The 20,606-nt window shown below is 36.5% G+C and overlaps 1 protein-coding gene across 1 annotated transcript; it reads right to left on the bottom strand.

Annotated features, from left to right (window-relative positions):
- Positions 1–1,723: 1,723 nt before the first annotated feature.
- On the bottom strand, positions 1,724–9,144 carry vvl (ventral veins lacking). Its single transcript, XM_067791135.1, is given in 1 exon segment — positions 1,724–9,144. A coding segment is annotated over 1 exon segment (2,049 nt). The 5' UTR covers positions 8,107–9,144; the 3' UTR covers positions 1,724–6,057.
- Between the last annotated feature and the right edge of the window lie 11,462 nt (positions 9,145–20,606).

Here is a 20,606-nt window from a genome sequence, read left to right as displayed (position 1 = left end):
GCCAAATTTCAATGGATTTATTATATTCGTAAGTTTTTGACCGAAAATTTATTTATGGCGTCTTAGTTAATACTCTTTTGTGCATTGTGACAAGCAAAATAGCAAAAAAAAAAAAACGGTTTCCCGAAAACCTCCGAAGAGATTTTAGGCCAAGCTTCTCCTCCAATTTGCGTCGACTCCAAACTGCATCTGCAAGGCAGATGAATTTTTACTAAGAAGCTTTTCATTACAGAAATACACTCGGTGTTTTTGCAAAATAACTGCCGAGGGGCGACCCCGCTTAGAAAAACTTTCCTCTAATTTAAAAAACTTTTTTCTAAATTTTTGATGTTGCTTTGCCCAGGAAGTGAACCCAGGATGTTCGGTGTGGTATGCGGAGCATGCTGTCGCGACACCACGGCAGCCGCTGATGTACCCTACTTTAATCTTCGGAACTGGATGCGCCTTGGGTTGCAGTCTCTGCGGTACTAGCCCCTTTTGTGAATCATGTATGCAGAAGTATGTATGTACATTTAAGCGTACCGCAATGTATGAAGAAAAAAAAGTTGAAAATGTACGCTAGCAATGTCGAGATTGGGTTGGTGAATAACGCAGTTGTTGTCGGAAGTGAAAAATCGTTACTTAAAATATTGATAAGGTGCATCTTTCAAAGTTAGAGAATTCGCCCACAGATTGCCTAATGACTTCGTCAGACGAATTGTGCCCTGAGTGAATTCCTTTACAGCAATATAAATTCGGTGTTTTTACATGTTGCTGCAAAAAATGTGTAGGTATTTAAAAGTATTCGAACCAGGGGCACGTTTTTAAGTTTTGTAAGTGATACCCTCGTACCTGAAGCCATTTTCATATATTTCTGAAAGCCACAATGAGCCTCGGCCAAAATAAATCAGTTTTTATGACAGATCAATTGGATGTACGAACTAACCAACCAATTTCTTTTTTGTTCGTTATTATTGCTTTATATAACAAATAAATTGACCACAAATGCATGTTACCAGAAAAGTAGATGCCAACTTAAATTTTTTTCCATCGGTGATTTACACATAAGAAAGTTGTTTTAAAAAACGTTTATGCTTAATCTTGCTATGTTACGACTTTACTGTGTGAGCAAAAGTGTAAATAAAAAATCCCGGCAAAATGCGTTAAGGGAATTAACACGATGGCTTCTGTTAACACAACAACAACAGCAACGATGGCTTCCACCGTAAACTATTATACTTCTTTCCTTCACGTGAGGTCGCACTGTTAACTCTAAACATATTTTTGAGGACAAGTAAGCCTGGTGAACCGACCCGCTACCATAAGGTGCTAGCTACATGAGCGTACCGGATTCATATCTGGCGATGGGCAGACAACTCAGTCGGTATCACTCCAACGACAACAAAAATAATAAAAAAAAAATTTACTGCACCTGTTGGATACACCCATGTAAATAGAGATATATACATACATATATATTCACCCAGTAGAATATTAGCAGCATTGTTCCATATACCAGTAGGCGTGTCAAGCCGAATATATTTATATATACATTTATACAGCGATCTTCGCTTGACAGTTGCGATAACTGGATTTTCGATAACCAGTTATTTTATTGTGTTTAAAAATAATAAATTATTGAATTTCGCTCCATGGTATCTACATATGTAATAAAAATTCAAATTCCAGTGTTTATGATTATGTAAATATTTCAAATATTTAGATGGAATGAAAAAAGTAAGTCTTTTAATGTTTTTCGATTGCAAATATTTAAATGAATTTATTTTACGACTTCATTGTATATACTATATTTATGTACACGCGGCTTGTTTGCACTTATGAGAAAAACTAATTTATTATTAGACCTAATTTACAATTAACAATAATGACTTCCCTCTTAAGATAAATAAAATAAAATTTTGTTGAACAGATCAAAACGAATTAAAATCTTTGAACTACTATGACTAAAATATTTTTATCTAATATTTAAATTTTATTCATACTCATGTATGTATGTATGTACATGCATATGTACATTGGAGATAAGTTTTAAGAAGAAAGTATTCATTGCAATTTTTCCACTGAATTTATCACAAAAAAATTCACTGTTGCATAAAAATTTATTGACACATCTTTCAAAAATATATCGTCGCCCGCTTGCCAGAAGCACGAATGTGCCAAAATGAAAATGTTTGGAAATCGGGTTTCAAAGTTTTTTGCTCCTTCAAAATTAGAGGAATCAGTTTCTAGTGTAAAAATGTACTTATATATTATACTAACACTATGCTCTTTCAACTGAGATAATTGTTCAGCTCGCATCCCTTCTCTTCTCCGAGATTTAGCATATTCATTTTTCTGGCACAACAAAAATTTAAAAAGCTGATCTAATTTTATGTTAACACATCTGTCTATACAAAAAAAAAATTTAAAGTAGTCGGATCACGTAATGCGGCTCATGCTTTCTATGCATTTTGATGCGCTGAATCCGAATACGCTATAAGAGTTGGCCCAACTGGTCATGGTATGGCCTTAACCTCAAAAGACGTAAAAAATTCACTGCAGATTGATTTTTAAATAACGTTAGGGCCAAGCCACGACCTGCTAAGCCAATTCCGTTGGCGGATTGGGATACGGAGCATCACAGTACTTGGGAAAACATCCGCAGCTTTGACTTATCGAAAGTATGTATGTGAATAAAAAAAGTTACACATTCAATTCAATTTCATATACACTAATATGTTTTTATTTAAGATATTATTGCAAATTTAGAACTAGTTCTTATTCTCGTCAGCATCAGAATCTTCTGAAATGTTGGATACGGTAAAGCGTTGCCCTCAAGATTTTTATAAAAGGAATTATATTCTTTTGGTATAACCAGTTTTTCACACAATTTTTTCAAGTATTTTAGTTTTGATTCGAGAAAAGGCAACGACTTACAATAAACCGGTTTGTCTTCAATTAACAACTATCTTTTTTTCGGATATTCTGCTATTAAAAATTGTTCATCGGTATAATTTTTTATGAAGAATACCTTATACAGCACATCTTTTGTGTATCTTGACTAGCATATGAGCCGTTTATTTTGAAAGTGGCATAAGTCATTTCCAACTCATGGTCTTAAATGCATTGTTATTTTTGAACGAATGCATATATAGATGGTTCTACAATTATAAAATAATAATAAGAATTGCATCTTTTGGATATTGGACTCTAACAAACTGGAGGCGAGGAGAGATACAAACAAATTATCACTGAACCTAAACGACATGAAATGACTTATGCCACTTTCAAAATAAACGGCTCATATATGTATATCGCATGGCTAGTTTTATAGCTCCCTAAGTAAAATAATTACAAATAAAAAAAATCGTCATACAATTGTGTGTGAACCTCGAAAAGTTTTGGTGAGTTACGAGTTGGTGCCCAACATTCAGGCACGTATACCCGAACATTCGAACATACGAATGTGTGCTGCTCTTACTTTTTTCAAAAATTGTTGAGCCATATCAACGAATGTGTCATACAAACAGGAACATCATTACCTTGTTGTCAGCCAGAAACAGAAATGTGCCACATTCATTTTTCTGGCTCAGCTTTGTGTGATTGAATTTTACATTCGTGAAAATGGCATTGCAAATTATTGGGGTTTCCATGTACGTAGGAAGCTCTAGATTAAAGTAGAACCTAGAGAATCTAAAGGGTAATCCAAAGGGGCCTCTAACACAAAATCGGAAAAATTGCACATTCATGTTTCTGGCTAGCGGGCGACGATATGTATCTATGTGTGTATTTCTAAACTTTCTAAGCACTGATTTAACAAAATAAAAATGAATAGCCAGGAATAGTTATGGATACTAATTTATGATATTCGCATTTTATTTACTTTATTTTGCAACTTAATAATGTATGCATATATGTACATACATACATATCTATGTAGAATTTTGATTATTAATTTGTGATGAGTGAAGGCCGGTATTACCGCGCTCTAACTTTTGGCCTACACAAAATTTGATTGAAAACTATAGGTTTGTGTTGTTGGTGTATTGTTGTATACAAGGAAAAGTGCCGAAAAGTGTTAGCTAATACTAAGTAATTTAGAAATTAATAAATTTCTATTTTTATTTTTAAGCAAATATTGCTTTTGTGTATTTCTTACAAATATTTGAAATATATCTATTAAAAATTTTAATTTTGGGGGTAAATATAATGTTATTCCACTTTCTATTTAATATTTCAATTCTAGAATATTTGTTGATCGTGTATTATTTTTGTTAACGAAGATTTTGTATATGTATTTCAAAATAAAAATTATTGAATAAAATGATAAGGAGAAAAAATTTTTGACTTACTAAAGTGAAATATTTAGGCAACTCACAATCTCTTATTGTCTTATGGAGAATTGTTTGTAAAAACGGCCCCTGTAAACACTAAAATGAGCCGTATGTCGTATTTAAATACATCTGGGAGAAAGGCCATCAAGTAAAAGCATTAAAAAATTTATTTCATTATTTTCGGGTGTTTTTTTTTTTGGATTTTGTTACGAAACTCTTGAACATTTTTAAAAATAAACAATAAATTGTTTGACAATAATTTAGACAATAATTACCCGACATAAATATGTATATACATAGACTGCAGAAATATTTTTTTTTACTAGAAACAACAACAAAGCACACATGACAGGTGTTAAATCATAGCACATACGTTGAATAGGAAACCTTGTAAATTGTCTGATTGCTCAACTACAAAATATAAAATAATTTATGTATGGATACTTAATTTAGAAATTAATGATTTTTTTTATTTTTTAACAAATATTTTTTGTTTTTTAATATGTAAATCAAAAATATTCACTAACCAAATTAATATACGATCAAGAAATATTTAAAAATCAAAGTAGAAAACACAAAGAAGAATGACACTATGTATACATACCTAAATAATCATAACCAAACGCTCTGAATTTTTATAAAATGTTTACCTTCGCCTTTGGAAAGCAATCAAATAAAAACATGATGACCGGAGCCACTGTGAACAAATAAAACCAATATGATACTTATTTTGTTGCACACTTTTCGACACTTTTTCGCCCTTTATTACTATTTTTGTTTCTGTAGTTTTTCATAGTTATACAAACTTTAGTTATGTAATGTGTGTAGTCATTTGACAATATAACAAAATTTGATTTTTTTTTCGTTTTCTTTTTTTGGTCCATAATTAACAGTATGGATTTTATACTAATTATTTTTATTCTATTCGGATTCTCACTGTTGCACTCGTTTTAAAGAAATATACAATAAACATTTATAAAAAATTATAAGCTCTTGAATCCGTTAATTGTTTTATTTTATCGACTTACTAATTTCTCTCACTTTTTATGCGAAACGAAAAAACTATGTTTTCAATTTTTTTTCTAAAACATCACCTTAGTTTTTTGTTTGATTTAATTTACATTCATGTTTGCAAGTTTTGGAAACTCTCAACTTTTTCTGTGTTTGTTTTACATTTGACATATTAAAGACTGATGTTGTAGTATGATTGTACATAACATGAAAAATGGAGCTTAAGCCGGTCGTTTCTGCTTTCATACCTTTATCAGTATTCAGAAAAATTGTTACTACTTAACTCAGTTATTTTTTATGATTGTTTATTTTTTTCTATACTTCATTTACTTAACTAATTTTTAGTTAACACAGATTAATGCACTGGTATAGCTCTGGCAAATGGCGTACAAGAGTCCGCTTATTTAACACATCTATGTATGTTCCTACATAACTCATCCACTATCCCTTAAACGGTATAGATACTTTGATTTTGTAGGTTTGGTTTATGACTCGGTCGTTGATTCTTCGGTCCCTGCGATTATACATACATACTTTTTCACTAAATAATTAATTAGAAATTAATATTTTCACCTCCTCTTCATTTAAACCGCAATTCTTTTTAATCTTTGCAACTCGCCGCAGCTTGAAATCGTATCTAACTCTAGGCTCTGATAATTGTCGATGAGCTTTAGTCTTATGACGACTCATACCCGAACCAGGCTGCTGACGCTGCCGCTGCGGCGGACGTATGCTATTCACCTCCTCCGCCAAATGAATTAAAATGTCTTACACCGGGCGCAGCAGCACCAAACTGCAGACTCCATTCGAAGAGTCTACGCGCATGTAGTTGTTGTTGTTGTTGCTGATGATGTTGCTGTTGCTGATGGTGATGGTGATGCTGGTGCAATGAATGTGGGTTTAAGTTAAGGTGATGCATACCAGCCGCGCTACCTACTCCTAAAACAGAGGATGCCGACGAGGGTGACGAAGAAGGTGCTTGTAGGGCGCCACTACTGCCGCCTGCCCCTGGTGATGTTTGCGGTTGTTGCAGATGTTGATGATGAGTGGCGGGATGTTGCAATGCTGGGTGCTGCTGATCGCTAGTGTGAAAGAGGTGTGGATGATGAACTGGATTTAGGTGCGGATGTTGGTGCGGGTGATGATGTTGATAGCGCATCGGGTCGATGTACATTGCGGCGGCTGCAGCTGCCGCTATTGATGATGCTTGTTGATGTTTCACATGATTTAAATGGTCGCTATCGTTGTTATTGTTATTGTTATTACTATTATTCGTATTGTTGTTATTGTTCGCACCTAAACCCGCGCCGATAGGTGATTGCGGCGATAGCACATTGCTTGTCATCGTTGCTGAAGAGCCCGCGGACGACGACGGCGTATTCGGAGCATGTTGGTTATGTGATTGATGCTGCTGTTGTTGTTGCTGTTGATGCAACGATGCAGGAGTGGACGCAGCTGCAGCTGAGTTCGACTCCTGGATTTCTGATTGCTAGTGAGCCGTTAATTGATGTCCCCCCGCAGACTGCATGTTTTGTGGGCTCAGCATAGGCGGGCTGTGGCTATGGCTATGTGTGCCCATTGGGCTTCCATGCATATCGTGGTGAGAATGGTAACCACTGTGCGGATGCATATGACCTGGTGGCATACCGTCCATCATATCGCCTCCCATCGTGTTCGGTGGTGTCATTCGTTTCTCCTTTTGTCGTCGATTGCAGAACCAAACTCTAACAACCTCCTTTTCAAGCTGCAATGAATCCGCTAATGAAGAAATCTCTTGTGCCGACGGTTTCGGCTGCTTGTGGAAATGTTGTTCTAGCGCACCTTTCACACTCACTTCTATGCTTGTTCGTTTCTTTCGCTTGCGGCCCTGTGCCGCGATTTTGTCGATACTAGTGGGTGAGCCAGTTGTTGAATCAGCCTCCTCTAGCCATTTCTGCAGTAGCGGCTTTAGTTTGCACATATTCTTGAAACTTAATTGTAGAGCCTCGAAACGGCAGATTGTAGTCTGCGAAAAGACATTTCCATATAGGGTACCAAGGGCAAGCCCTACATCAGCTTGTGTAAAACCAAGTTTAATGCGACGCTGTTTGAACTGCTTTGCGAACGCCTCTAAATCATCTGAGGTGGGGGTATCCTCTTCACCACCTGACACGTCGCGATCACCCTGCAAATGGTGTGGGTGTATGTGCAGTTGTGGTGACTCTCCGCGAAGAGCATGATGCAGAGGTGTAACGCCTTGATGGTGCGCTGGATGAGCAGGGTGGTGTAGCATGCCATTCATCGCATGATGATATTGTAAAGGAGAACCGCTCGTCGGCGCATAGTGCGCTGTATGAACTGGTGCATGCCACGTATGTGGTGATGCCAAGCCTTGTTGAACTCTAGATTGCTGGGACAAATGTGACATCTCCTGTTTCACTGCATCCGCGGGATGGTGGTGTGTATGATGTGTCATTGACGCCCATGGATCTGAAGGGTGTAACGCTGTCCAGGGATTTGATCCCAAGTTGCCTGTAGTAGTAATAGAACTAAGCCCAGCTGAGGAGACGCCCAAGCCTCCAGTTCCACTACCACCTGCTCCACCGACAACTGCATTCGGGCTAGGAGAAGAGGGTAATTGATGATGGGCGGCAGCGGCAGCGGCATGATGATGGTGATGTTGCATGTATTTCATTTCACCCGCATCAGCTGCAGACCGAGGCGATGACGTGTGATAGCCACCACCCCCCAGCGCCATTTCTAGGTCGCCACTGGACGGTGTCATGTATGAGGTGGCGGCCATCCCCACCGCTCTAGGGCTATTTAAGCCCTCCACGCTGGCGGGGTAGGGCTCCAAGTTTGGGCTCAGTTTAACGACCTTGAAAACCGATCTGTCAAAAGGAAGACCAGAGTCCCTATGTTCATTCCACTCAAACCGTGAGGCAACCGTCTTGAAGTCTTTGCGTTCAACGTACACAGGAGAGAATTCGATGACTATATTTATGGGAGCAGCTCTTAACGGCTGCTCGACGCAATCAGGGTTGAAAGATCTACTGAAATAGCACGTATTTCTGAAACTATTGACACAATAGCCTTAAAAAAGTTTCAGTCACTGCTTGCTCTAAATTTTCAGGATTTGTACGCAACAATTTGGAGGTGTGTTTGTAAAAATGGCTACTGGTTTGTAAAAGCTTTTTTGACTAGCGTTAATTGAAGCCAGGAACAAGTCACTCACATTATTTTTAAATGTTTTGGATAACGTATCTATCTGTATGTAACACGTATTTGAAATTGAATATTATTGGTGTTTTTGACAGGATTTAGCTGGATTAACAGCTAACTTTTTCGTTTCAAAGCCGCTTTCCAGTCACTCACAATTTCACATCATTAATAAACCGGGTTTTTTTTTATTTTATTCATAATTTGTGTAGCAAATTCAAGTAGCCTTTAATTTCGTTCGCAATAACCACTTATGTGTATGTATGTTGGTTTGTGTCACTAACTTTTTCCAGAACCGCACGTTATAAAAACACTGTTATCGCGATCTCGGCGTTCTGATATTATCTTTAGCACTTTTCGTTTTTTTTAGTATGATAAACACAAGCTGCCTAAATTAAAAATCATTAAACTGGCTTAGTTATTTGACTAACTGGCTATTGTCCGCACAGTAAATATTTTTTACTTAAGTTTTCGCTTCGAACACGCAGAGACAAAAACATTTAACGTATTAACTGATAGAGCTATCGAAGTAAACTAACGTCATGCATCGTCAGCCGAAGGCATCGGAGAGCAGCGTGCGGCAGCCCTATGCAATCATACACGCACACTCAATTTACACAGCAGACAACGAGTAATAGAAACAGTACGGGCAACGAAAACCTACAATGTAAACAACATCGACTCAGCAACAGAGATAGCACACCACATCGGTTGAGCTACAGGCAAATGCAATGAAGGCAACGGCAGTCAACAAACCACCAGCAAAGAGAGCAGGGCTTGATTCTCTGATTAGTTATCAAACGAAGCGCATGAAACTCAGTTAAAACAAATGAGCGAGTGAGCAAACCAAGTAATGGCAAATTCATACCGCAATAATAGGAACGACATAAGCACTAGCCGTCACATACATTCTTATGTACATATATACAGCATAATATTTGTAGCCATCGAAATAAAGCACAAAATGGTCGAAGAAGCTGTTAGAAGGAAGAGTGTCACTAATGAAGAACTTCTAAAAATATAACACAGGGCAGGTAACCAAAAAGCACGTTCAAAGCAAGGTGGAGTAAACAGAACAAAATAATATTTTTTGCATTCCATCGAGTTAACTGTGTGAGTGAATGAATAAAAATATGACTGCTTTTACTGTTTGTATAAGAACAACAACTACTCCCACAAGCACTCTCTTAACAAAACTGGCTGTTCTTTAAAGAGAAACTACTTCAATTAAACAATGGTCGATGGACAAAGAGTATTTGCGACTCGCGCCCAATTAACCTAATAAAGGGGACGTTAGACAGAGATGGAAGGCATTTACGTTACGGCGTTAACACAATGCGACTGCTCACAAGTTCATGTTTGTTGAAATTCCAATGGAACGCCCACAAGCAATTGGATGAGAGATTCCAATGAAGCCACGACCGGTATATTGGAATGGGAATTCGCTGTCTATATGCTGAACACTATAGTTTTCCAATTGGATGCAAATGCTTATGTTTGATACGCTGTTTTTTTTTGTTGTAGCAAAGCGCTAGCATTCCATAAGTTCTATTAGAAGAACATATCTGAACGCAATGTATACAAGTCTTCATATCCGTCCAGATAACGGTAGAACAGGCAGTCCTTTTGTTCAATCCGTACACTCGATTTCTACAAGGAACTACGCGGTGTCCTTAACTGCGATTTTGTTTTGCGAAGTTTTTAACTTATAAGTTGCAGAAGTCCATCTGGAACGCTATCAACTGGCACAGGCTTACAATGCCCACTTGACAAGCACTTAAAAAATACTGAAACAATAATAAATACCTAAAAATGTACCTACCTATGTACATACATTCTTATAGTAAATCTATGCCAGGATTAAACAACCTTCACAGTTGCTGGAAGCAATGATTCAATTGATTAAAATTTAGGACATACTGTACATATGAATGTAGAGTGTATTTAAGTGAATTTAGTAGCAAATTATTTTATGTCTACATTATCTATCTAGGGTGCGACGTCGGTGGCACCTACTAGGAGATGTTCCTTTCGGTTGCGTAGGCGCCTTTGGACGCATCTTATTGGCTTTTAAGAGCGGTAATAGCATAATAAAATATTTCATGCACATGTAGAGTAGACGTTGTGCATATGTGGCATGGAGAGTGGCCAATTATCGTCCAAGAATATCGGTAGAGGTGTCAAAAGATATTTGCAAAATAAGTTGAAAATTTGCATGCCGTTATTGTAATACTGTGATACACAGAAAAAAAAATTGTGTGTAAAGTGATTGTGCACCGATTTAGTTTTGATCCCAAACCACTGTTGGACCGGCCAAGGTAATTTTTTACAAGCGCGGCCAAATGCCACAAACCGGTCCGGGGTTATATTTCGGTGTTTTGAAAATATCTTTTGACACAAATACAATTTTTTAATATTCTTTTTCGGATTCGCGGTCTTGGTTCCAAAGCGCATCTTTTGACAATCCTTCAAATATTTTTGGGCGAGTTTTTTGCAGTTGTGAGGCAAACTAAAGAATAACCAAATCTATTTAACCATGCACAGATGCATACAAACACATATTTATGTGCCATAATTATAATGCGGTGCTTTATTTATCTTATGTTGGCCTTATAACTTTGTTAAATATCGGTTATTGTAGTTGTTTAGCAGTGTTCTGATATCTACTTTAATTTGAACTTGAGACTAAGACTTAAGCGGTTATGGAAAAGCAGAGTAAGCAAGAGTACTCTCCCATGATTTACAAGTGCAAATATTTTTCAAACTCATTTCAATATCCATTTCTACAGTTACATCCATGAAGCGTGCTCTCAGAAAGATTGAGTTATGTTTGCAATTCTTTGCGAAATTTGATTTTAAAAGTTAAATTGGAAGTCCTTTATTTTACTTTTTTAGCCCTACTTGCAGAACGGCAAGTTATTTTTTGCGCTCAGAAAAAAAAAATCACGAAAAAAATCTGATTTTTTTGGTAGCTGCTATCGACTTGATTGGTGGCGCCTATCGATTTTTTTGATATCCTACTTAAGTAAACCGAAAAAATCAGTAGTATCAATCAACAAAAAATGTTTATGTTTGTATTGCTCATCCATTAATCGGTCTATCCGTCAGTCTTTTTGCCCTAGGGGTCATCATCATACGGGTTTTTGCAAGAACTTTCATTTATAGAATTGTAATGAAATTCAGCACATTACTTTTCCTGACCGACACTAATACTCCTGTAAAAAATAAATATTATTTCAAAATGAAATATAATTCCGTGATGATTCTATACTTAACGGGATATTTCCATCATTTGTAACGCTACAATGATAAAGTTTTATATGATCAACTTAGTAAGGTCGACTTAAAAACGAATCTTATGAAAATCTGTGCATCGACTTCAAAAACGGTTTAAGATGTGATATTATTTATAGCCATCTTTTCTTTTCCAAAGAGAAGACAACGATCACAAAATCGGTTGATTGTCACGCCCACTTTCTATATAAAAATGAAAAATTCACAAACAGATGGCACATGCAAATTCGAGATCTGTAGCATCTACCTTTTTATACTCAGTTGAGCAGAGCTCACAGAGTATATTAACTTTGATTGGATAACGGCTGGTTGTACAGGTATAAAGGAATCGAGACAGATATAGAGTTCCATATATCAAAATCATCAGTATCGAAAACAAATTTGATTGAGCCATGTCCGTCCGTCCATCCGTCTGTCCGTTAATACGATAACTTGAGTAAATTTTGAGGTATCTTGATGAAATTTGGTATATAGGTTCCTGGACACTCATCTAAGATCGCTATTTAAAATGAACGAAATCAGACTATAACCACGCCCACTTTTTCGATATCGAAAACTTCGAAAAACCGAAAAAATGCGATAATTCATTGCCAAAGACCGATAAAGCGATCAAACTTGGTAGGTGAGTTGAACTGATGACGCTGAATAGAAAATTAGTAAACTTTTGGAAAATGGGCGTGGCACCGCCCACTTTTAAAAGAAGGTAATTTAAAAGTTTTGCAATCTCTAATTTGGCAGTCGTTGAAGATATCATGATGAAATTTTGGCAGGACCGTTACTCCTATTACTATATATGTATGTGCTAAATAAAAATTATGAAAATTGGATGAAGAACACGCCGACTTTTTAAAAAAAATTTTTTTTAAAGTCAAATATTAACAAAAATTAGAATAACTTTACAGTATATAAGTAAATTAAGTCAACATTCAACTCCAGTAATGATATGGTGTAACAAAATACAAAAATAAAAGAAAATTTCAAAATGGGCGTGGTTCCGCCATTTTATTTAATTCGTCTAGAATACTTTTAATGCAATAAGTCGAACAAAAGTTTACCAATCCTTGTGAAATTTGGTAGGGACATAGATTCTATGACGGTAACTGCTTTCTGTGAAAATGGGGGAAATCCGTTGAAGCCACGCCCAGTTTTTATACACAATCGACCGTCTACCCTTCCGCTCGGCCGTTAACACGAAAACTTGAGCAAAAACCGATATATCTTTGTTAAACTTAGTCCACGTACTTATCTGAACTCACTTTATCTTGGTATAAAAAATGGCCGAAACCGACTATAACCACGCCCAATTTTTCGATATCGGAAATTACAAAAATGAAAAAAATGCCATAATTCTATGCCAAATACGAAAAAAGGGATGAAACATGGTAAATTGATTGGTTTATTGTCGCAAAATATAACTTTAGAAAAAACTTCGTAAAACGGGTGTGACACCTATCATATTAAGTAGAAGAAAAGGAAAAACTTCTGCAGGGCGAAATCAAAAGCACTTGAAATCTTTTTAGGAATACTGTTCGTGGTATGACATATATAAATAAATTAGCTGTACCCGACAGATGATGTTCTGGGTCACCCTGGTCCACATTTTGGTCGATATATCGAAAAGGCGTCCACCTATAGAACTAAGGCGCACTCCCTTTTAAAATACTCTTTAATACCTTCCATTTGATACCCATGTCATACAAACACATTCCAGAGTTATCCTAGGTTTATTTTCCTACATGGTGATTTTCCCTTATTTTGTCTCCAAAGCTCTCAGCTGAGTATGTAATGTTCGGTTACACCCGAACTTAGCCTTCCTTACCCGTTTATCATGTATTTCAGATATTAATTAAAGAAGTAAGGACAATCGACTTCGCTGTTTCCCGTAATGTTTTCATATTCAACTCAAAGATTGAACATTCAAATATCCATAAAGCTATATGGCTGTCACCCGATCGAAATATACGGCACAGACTATAGGAAAATTTTTAAACGTTTCCAAAAATTTGGCAAAATATGAATGTTTCAAATTTCTGTCAGAACGAAAAGGGTCAACTAAAAATAAATAAATGTAAGGCGCGAAACCCTCCGAAGAGATTTTAGGCAGAGCTTCTCTTCCAATTTCCGTCGTGCTCCTTTTTAATTTTTCGTACAAATTGGCTGGAGACGGGACCTACTTGTTTTATGCCGACTCCGAACGGAACGGAGAAGCTTCCATGGCAGAAATACACTAGGGGTGCCAAACACAGCCGAGGGGCTACTTCGCTTATAAAAATTTTCATCTAATTGAAAAACTTTGTTCTAAAATTTTGATGTTGCTTTGCCCGGGGCGTGAACTCAGGATAGTCGGTGTGGTAGGCGGAGGACGTTACCATCACACCACGGCGGTCGAGAGAGAGAGAGAGTGCTAAGATTCTAGATGGAAGTCGTCTAAGCCATTTTAAACGGAGACAGCGCTGAAGCAGCCATCGAAAGTGATAATGTTCCATCCGCTCTTGTTGTTGTTGTTGTAACACTGCTTCCACCCATTCAATAGGTGCGACCGATCACAAATTGTCATCAATGTCATCTAACGGGAGTTCAAGGAAACTTCCAGTTTCAGCAGGGGTGGACCATAGCTAGAGGGGTGTTAGAGGTGTTGGTTCCACATTACAATTGAAGAAATTGTTGGTGACTTGTGGGGACACATTGAAATCAGGACATGCGAGGTCCAACGCCTGTTTGTGGATATCACTGAGGACCTGCTTGTCCTTTTTTGCTTCATACGGCTGTGTTCTCAGGTGCCGAATTTCCTCATAATGAGTTACGGAGATGACCCCTTAAGCCCTGGAAGGTGTAATCAGATGTCTGTTGGGATGCCCAGGTTTCTGGGTATTTAATAGAAACTGTTTGTTTAGCATTTCATTTCTCGCTAATGCGGTGTACTCGCGCCTCATTGTGTAGATGGTGTTCTGGGGATATAAGACGGCAGCCCGTAGCGGTTCTGATGGCAGTATTTTGGCAGATCTGTATTTTCTTCCAGTGAGTAAATTTCAGTTAGTTTTTAAACTTCGATTTTTCCTTATTCTATATAGCGTAGCGTGCTCCGCCTACCACACCGAAAATCACGTGTTCCCAAGGCCCGGGAAAAGCAACATTAAAAATTTAGAATTTAGTTTTCTCAATTAGAAATATTTTTCTAAGCGGGGTCGTTCCACGGCAATGATTTGGCAAACACATCGAGTGTATTTTAGATGCCGTTCGGCTTCGACATAAAACATGCATGTTCCATCCCTGAATTTCTTCGGTATATCGCACCTTATATTTTATATAAAAAAATATGTTCACATAAATATTCCATGTATTTTTTCAGAAATGTATATTCTTAATTTTTTCAGCTTATTAATATAAAGGAATAAAAAAATGGTTGCTGAAGAATTTTTGAGAACTTTTATTCTCAAGCTGTTTTTAATTTTAAATCCTTCCTCCTTGGTACTTTGAGGTGTGATATATTTAAGATATATTGGCATTGAAAATTTAAGGAGAGCAATTCGAAAATTGGCGAAAATTAACGATTTTCCATGGATTAGCCAGATTTTTATTCGCCACACGTAAGCAAGATACGTTTAACCACTAGCGGCCGTAGCTACCAATACCCTGCAAAAATCGCGAGTACTCCATGCATGCATGTATGGAACAACCGAGTGCTCCAAAATTAACCACAATTCATACAAAAAATATGGTCCAATTAACATTGCGATGTCCTAGGACTGAACCATATACTCCAGCTCCGCATTACATAAGAGTAAAGGCCCCATTACTGATACTTAGCATAGACTTGACTTGACTTGACTTGGTGTAAACTTGGCAACTTAGCCACGATTATACTCCACTTGGCGCATAAAATCTGGCATCATAATCAGCGTTGAAATTTATTTTTAAATAAATGTCAATTTGTATGACAAAATGTCAAAATGAAATGGAAACAAACAAATGGCATCTCAAAATGTAAGCGTCACTTAGAACTTACATAGAAAATCAAAATTCAACAGACTTCTAAGTCTAGTTAAAGGGCGAATTAATGGTGACTTATAACCATAAAGCCATAACCAGATAAAACAGCTGATCGAACCGGCCTTAAGGAAATCAATGTAAGCGAGTTAGCGTTATGGTATGACACCATTAATCGATTACATTGATTTCCATAAGGTAGGTCCGATCAGCTGTTTTATCTGGTTATGGCTTTATGGTTATAAGTCACTATTAAGCTGGAGACATTGGTGCTTTATCGGTAACCGTATCGGTAACCTTATAACAGCTGATTCGACCAATCTTATGAGAATCAATGCAATCGATTATTGGTGCCGCTAAGGTCGTAACCGTATCGTAGCCAACCAATTGGGTTTTGGTTTACCGTCGTAACGATAAACAGCTGATTACGTTAGGGATGCGGATACAGCGATACGACATACGGCACCAATGACTCCGGCTTTAATTCGCCCTTAAGTGTTGCTAAGTTTTGAGTAATCAGTAACATGCAATGTTAATTTAACAGAACTGTAAGTGACAGTTCTCAAGCCAAGTCAAGTCTATGCTAAGTATCAGTAATGGGGCCTTAATCCATGGAGTACCCACAGTCCAATATAGAACGTGTAGTGATTACAATCGTTAAAAACGAGCAATGATCGGCTTACAATATGTTCGTGTAGAAACATGAGTTGGTCCATTGCTGCATTACAAGCCAACCTAATATAAACGCACGCAAGTCATTTTCTGTCAAAAATGTCTCATTCACATACAACTTGTATGAGAGCAACTCAAATTAAATTTGCTGCGTGAAAACCTAACTCGATTTCCAATTTTTGTTCTGCGTGACATTTAGATTTGACGTTTGCACACATGCTTTACATTGTCGCAACGCATGCTTATTTGGGTTAGGGCAAAAAACGCCGGTTGTTTGCGTGCGCTAAAAAAACGCAGTGCGGTTTTATTAGGTTGGCCTGTTACAGTGGACCACATGATCCAACGATTTTTGCAGGGTATGCAAAATATGCAATGAACACTCAAAACAAACTTCCTCGGAAGATAAACATTGGAGAGATTTTTTGCAATAGGCAAAAACATTTTCCTTCAATTTATTACATACATTTATGAATATTTATAATAATGAAGAAAATTTCTTTTCTGTTTTTAGAAAAATTTGATTAACAATTTTTGTGGTTAATTTTATTGTTTTGAGAAGAACTTTCCATGCCGAAAAATCAATCAAATTTTGGAACAACATTTATTTGTAGTGTAGAATTGATATCTGTATCAGAGATTGACATAGCTCATAGAGCTTCGATGTTCGAAGAGTTGCATACATGCCGAGTACTCTACGCTGGCACTAGGAAGGTTTCCCACGTATGCAAAAAGTAGCCGAAGCTCATACTGTAACGCATCACTCAACCTAAAGCTGGAGTCATTGGTGCCGTATGTCGTATCGCTGTATCCGTATCCCTAACGTAATCAGCTGTTCATCGTTACGACAGTAAACCAAAACCCAATTGGTTGGCTACGATACGGTTACGACCTTAGCGGCACCAATAATCGATTGCATTGATTCTCATAAGATTGGTCGAATCAGCTGTTATAAGGTTACCGATACGGTTACCGATAAAGCACCAATGTCTCCAGCTTTATAAGTGCATCGCCGTTCGGATGTTGCCTTCGCACTTTAAATACGTTAACAGTGTTAGATACAACTGGTACAAACCTTTCGTTGGTGTCATTCGTCTGCTACGTATCTCTCACTCGATTTGGGCAGTCAATAGATTCATATAAATAACTTAAATTAGATTATATTAATTACTCTCTATAGGTATAAGCTAGGCTTAATATAAGCTGTAAGAAATAAATAAATAAAAATTTTAAATGACACTGATCTATTAAAAAAGAGTTTGTTGAGGTATACATATAAAAAAAAGACAAGAAAGACAAAGAAATAGAAAAATCGTCGTGTATTTTATGTCTTGCAGCTTTCCTGAAGTGTGAACTGCATTACTGTTATTTCTTACAATTCCTGTGAATACAGTGCTGAACGATCATTTTCAAAACTAAAATTTAAATTAAATTAATTTTAAAAAGCCTACTTAAGAAACTCTATGAGACAAAACAGGTTATGTAACTTGGCTTTTTTTGTCTTTTGAAAATTGTATAGCCCGATCTTTAAACTTTGATGATGTTATAGAGACTTTTGCGGAACAGAAATCTCGAAAAAAAACAACATTTTTCTTAATAAATATCTTATTGAAATTAAATTGTCTAGTGGGACATATACAACGTGTAATTGAGTATGCTGAAAATCTGGAAGTTTATTAAAATTAAACTGAGTACAACGTGACGATTTTTGCGAATAGGGTCCCATCAAAAGAATTTTCCACGGGCCCTAGATGGTATAGTTACGCCACTGTTGAAGTTCATAGTTAGATACACTGTATTTTGTAGACAAAATGTTAGTTGATTTTGAATAAATAATTTGAAGCATTAGACGTATCCAAAGATAGACGGGAACAGTAGACCTGTCAGCAACAAACCCGTGCCGGGGGGGGGGGGGGGGGGGGGGGGGGGGTATAACAGCAAAACTTAACTTGGCATTCACAGCATGCTCAAAAATTTTAGTGATCGTAGACAGCTTGGATATTGGTCTATATTTACGCACATCGTTCTTATTGTCACTTTTGATGTAATAGAGATGAGCTTCCAATCATCGATGAAAGTCCCAGATGATGATTTATGGAAAATCAACCTCAAAGGGTAAACCAAGACTTGATAGCTTTTTAGCAAGACGGAAGAAAACGTCAGTTTGAGAGGAAGATTTAAGTATAAGAATAGCTTTACTAACATTCTCACAAGAGACACTAAGTGCATCGAAGTTCAGGACTGAAGCGGCATTCTAAAATAATCATATATTATAATTAGGAGAACATTTGACTTAAAAACTCAGTAAATATGTTGCCTCACTTAGAGATCACGCAGACTGATCATCAAGGAAAACTATCGAGGGTACACTGGATCCACCTTTTTTTGACTTTATATAGTTTCAAAAAGTTTACGGATTCGATTTAATATTCGACTCAGTATTATCAATACAATTATTGTACAGAAACTTATCTAAATGAAGAAATATCTTTTATTAATGCTTGTACTTAGTGAATAATGTTATTCATTTTTTTTTAATTCTTTTGACTACCAAGGAAGTTTATAAGGCCTCTTTCGCTTTGCCGAAATTTTAACAGTGACTAAATAGAATGGATTTGAACGTGGAGAAGCAGATAGAGGTATAAAAGTCTCTCCAGTAATTCCTCCCAGTTTATTTTCATTAAAAATTGTTAAAACTAGGAAAATTGCACAAATTGAGATTGAAAGTTAATCTGCTATCAGAAGTATCCGACGTGTAATAATAAATGCTACAAACTGAGACCAGAGGTAGATGATGCCTGTCTTTGGGAATAATTGCATTTGAGAATTCACTGACTTCACAATCTATGTTGTCATTTATAAATACTAGATCCAATCATGAATTTAGAGCAATGACACTAATACTTATTTTCTTTTAATTTAGACTTAATGAATTATCGATGAAATACAGTTCGTGATTTGCAGAAAGATATTAGGCGTGAGACCATAATTGAAACATTAGTTGACCAGTGAATATTACATAGGTTGAAGTCACAAAGCACGCATAGGTGGTTATCATTTACGTTTCGTAAACCAAGAGAAGAGAGATTATATTATCAGCATGTGCAAACACAGAGTCTGTGATTTCCTTCAAACTCAGGCTCCCGCCTTTGCAGACATCGCCGAAGAAGAATGCACACTTCCGAAGGAAATGCGCGTTACTCTGCCCCAACTTCGATCTCTATGTATGGCCCCAGCCTGGTGTATAGCACAAATCATGTATTCGTCTGTAATGTGGAACAACAATCTGTAATTGCAACTTTTTTTGCTAAAACCATATTGAAACTGCTCGATTCCTTTGACCCCCGTTAGATGAATTTATTTAAAGTTTCCTGAGTGCTCTAGCCTATTAACCCAGGCGAGGGATTTGTACAAAAAAAAATAAGAACCATACATGGGCGGACGGGAAAAGAATACGCCGTCTAGTTCTGTCGATGATAAACAGGAAAATGTATATGTGCGCTGCTCTCTGCATGTCATCGCCTTTTCTTTGTCCCTTTGCAAAAATAGGACGTGTTGAGTCATCCATTATATTGGTAACTAATTTTTTTGCGATATACATAAAAACCGATTTCAAAACTTTTCGAAATATTTTTTCACTTATTTCATAAGCATTTTATTTATTTGGCATTAAAAAAAAAAAAAAAATTTAAATGCCAACCAACAATTTTTTTGCGTTTACTTTGGTTTGGCATTTCCACAAAGTTTTTGAGAGAGATTTTAAAATTTTTTTAAAAATCAAAAAATCATTACGGCCGCCGAGAAGAGAGAATGGTTTTACCTTCCTATATTTTTATCATGGGCTGAAGATACCATCTATAAATATACTCAAATACATATTTAATAATAATATTATTAGATATAATACATTAGTAATAATATAACTTAGTAATACTGAGATAGTCAAGTTTGGAAAAACATCTTCTCCATACGAGATTATACAAGTAAGTAATTCTAACGGAGTTTTAGGTTCAATTTCTTTTCTATTGCGAAGTAATATTTTGCATACACATATTTCGATAAAAAGTTCTGTTCCATCGAAATCTGTATTATAAAATTCACCCAAGTTCTTACAATTTCGTCGTTATTATCCCT

This window comes from Eurosta solidaginis, chromosome 5, assembly GCF_040869045.1.
Source record: "Eurosta solidaginis isolate ZX-2024a chromosome 5, ASM4086904v1, whole genome shotgun sequence".
In the NCBI taxonomy this organism is placed as follows: domain Eukaryota; kingdom Metazoa; phylum Arthropoda; class Insecta; order Diptera; family Tephritidae; genus Eurosta; species Eurosta solidaginis.
The sequence above is the reverse complement of the archived record's forward strand: the minus strand, read 5'-3'. Positions and strand labels throughout refer to the sequence as shown.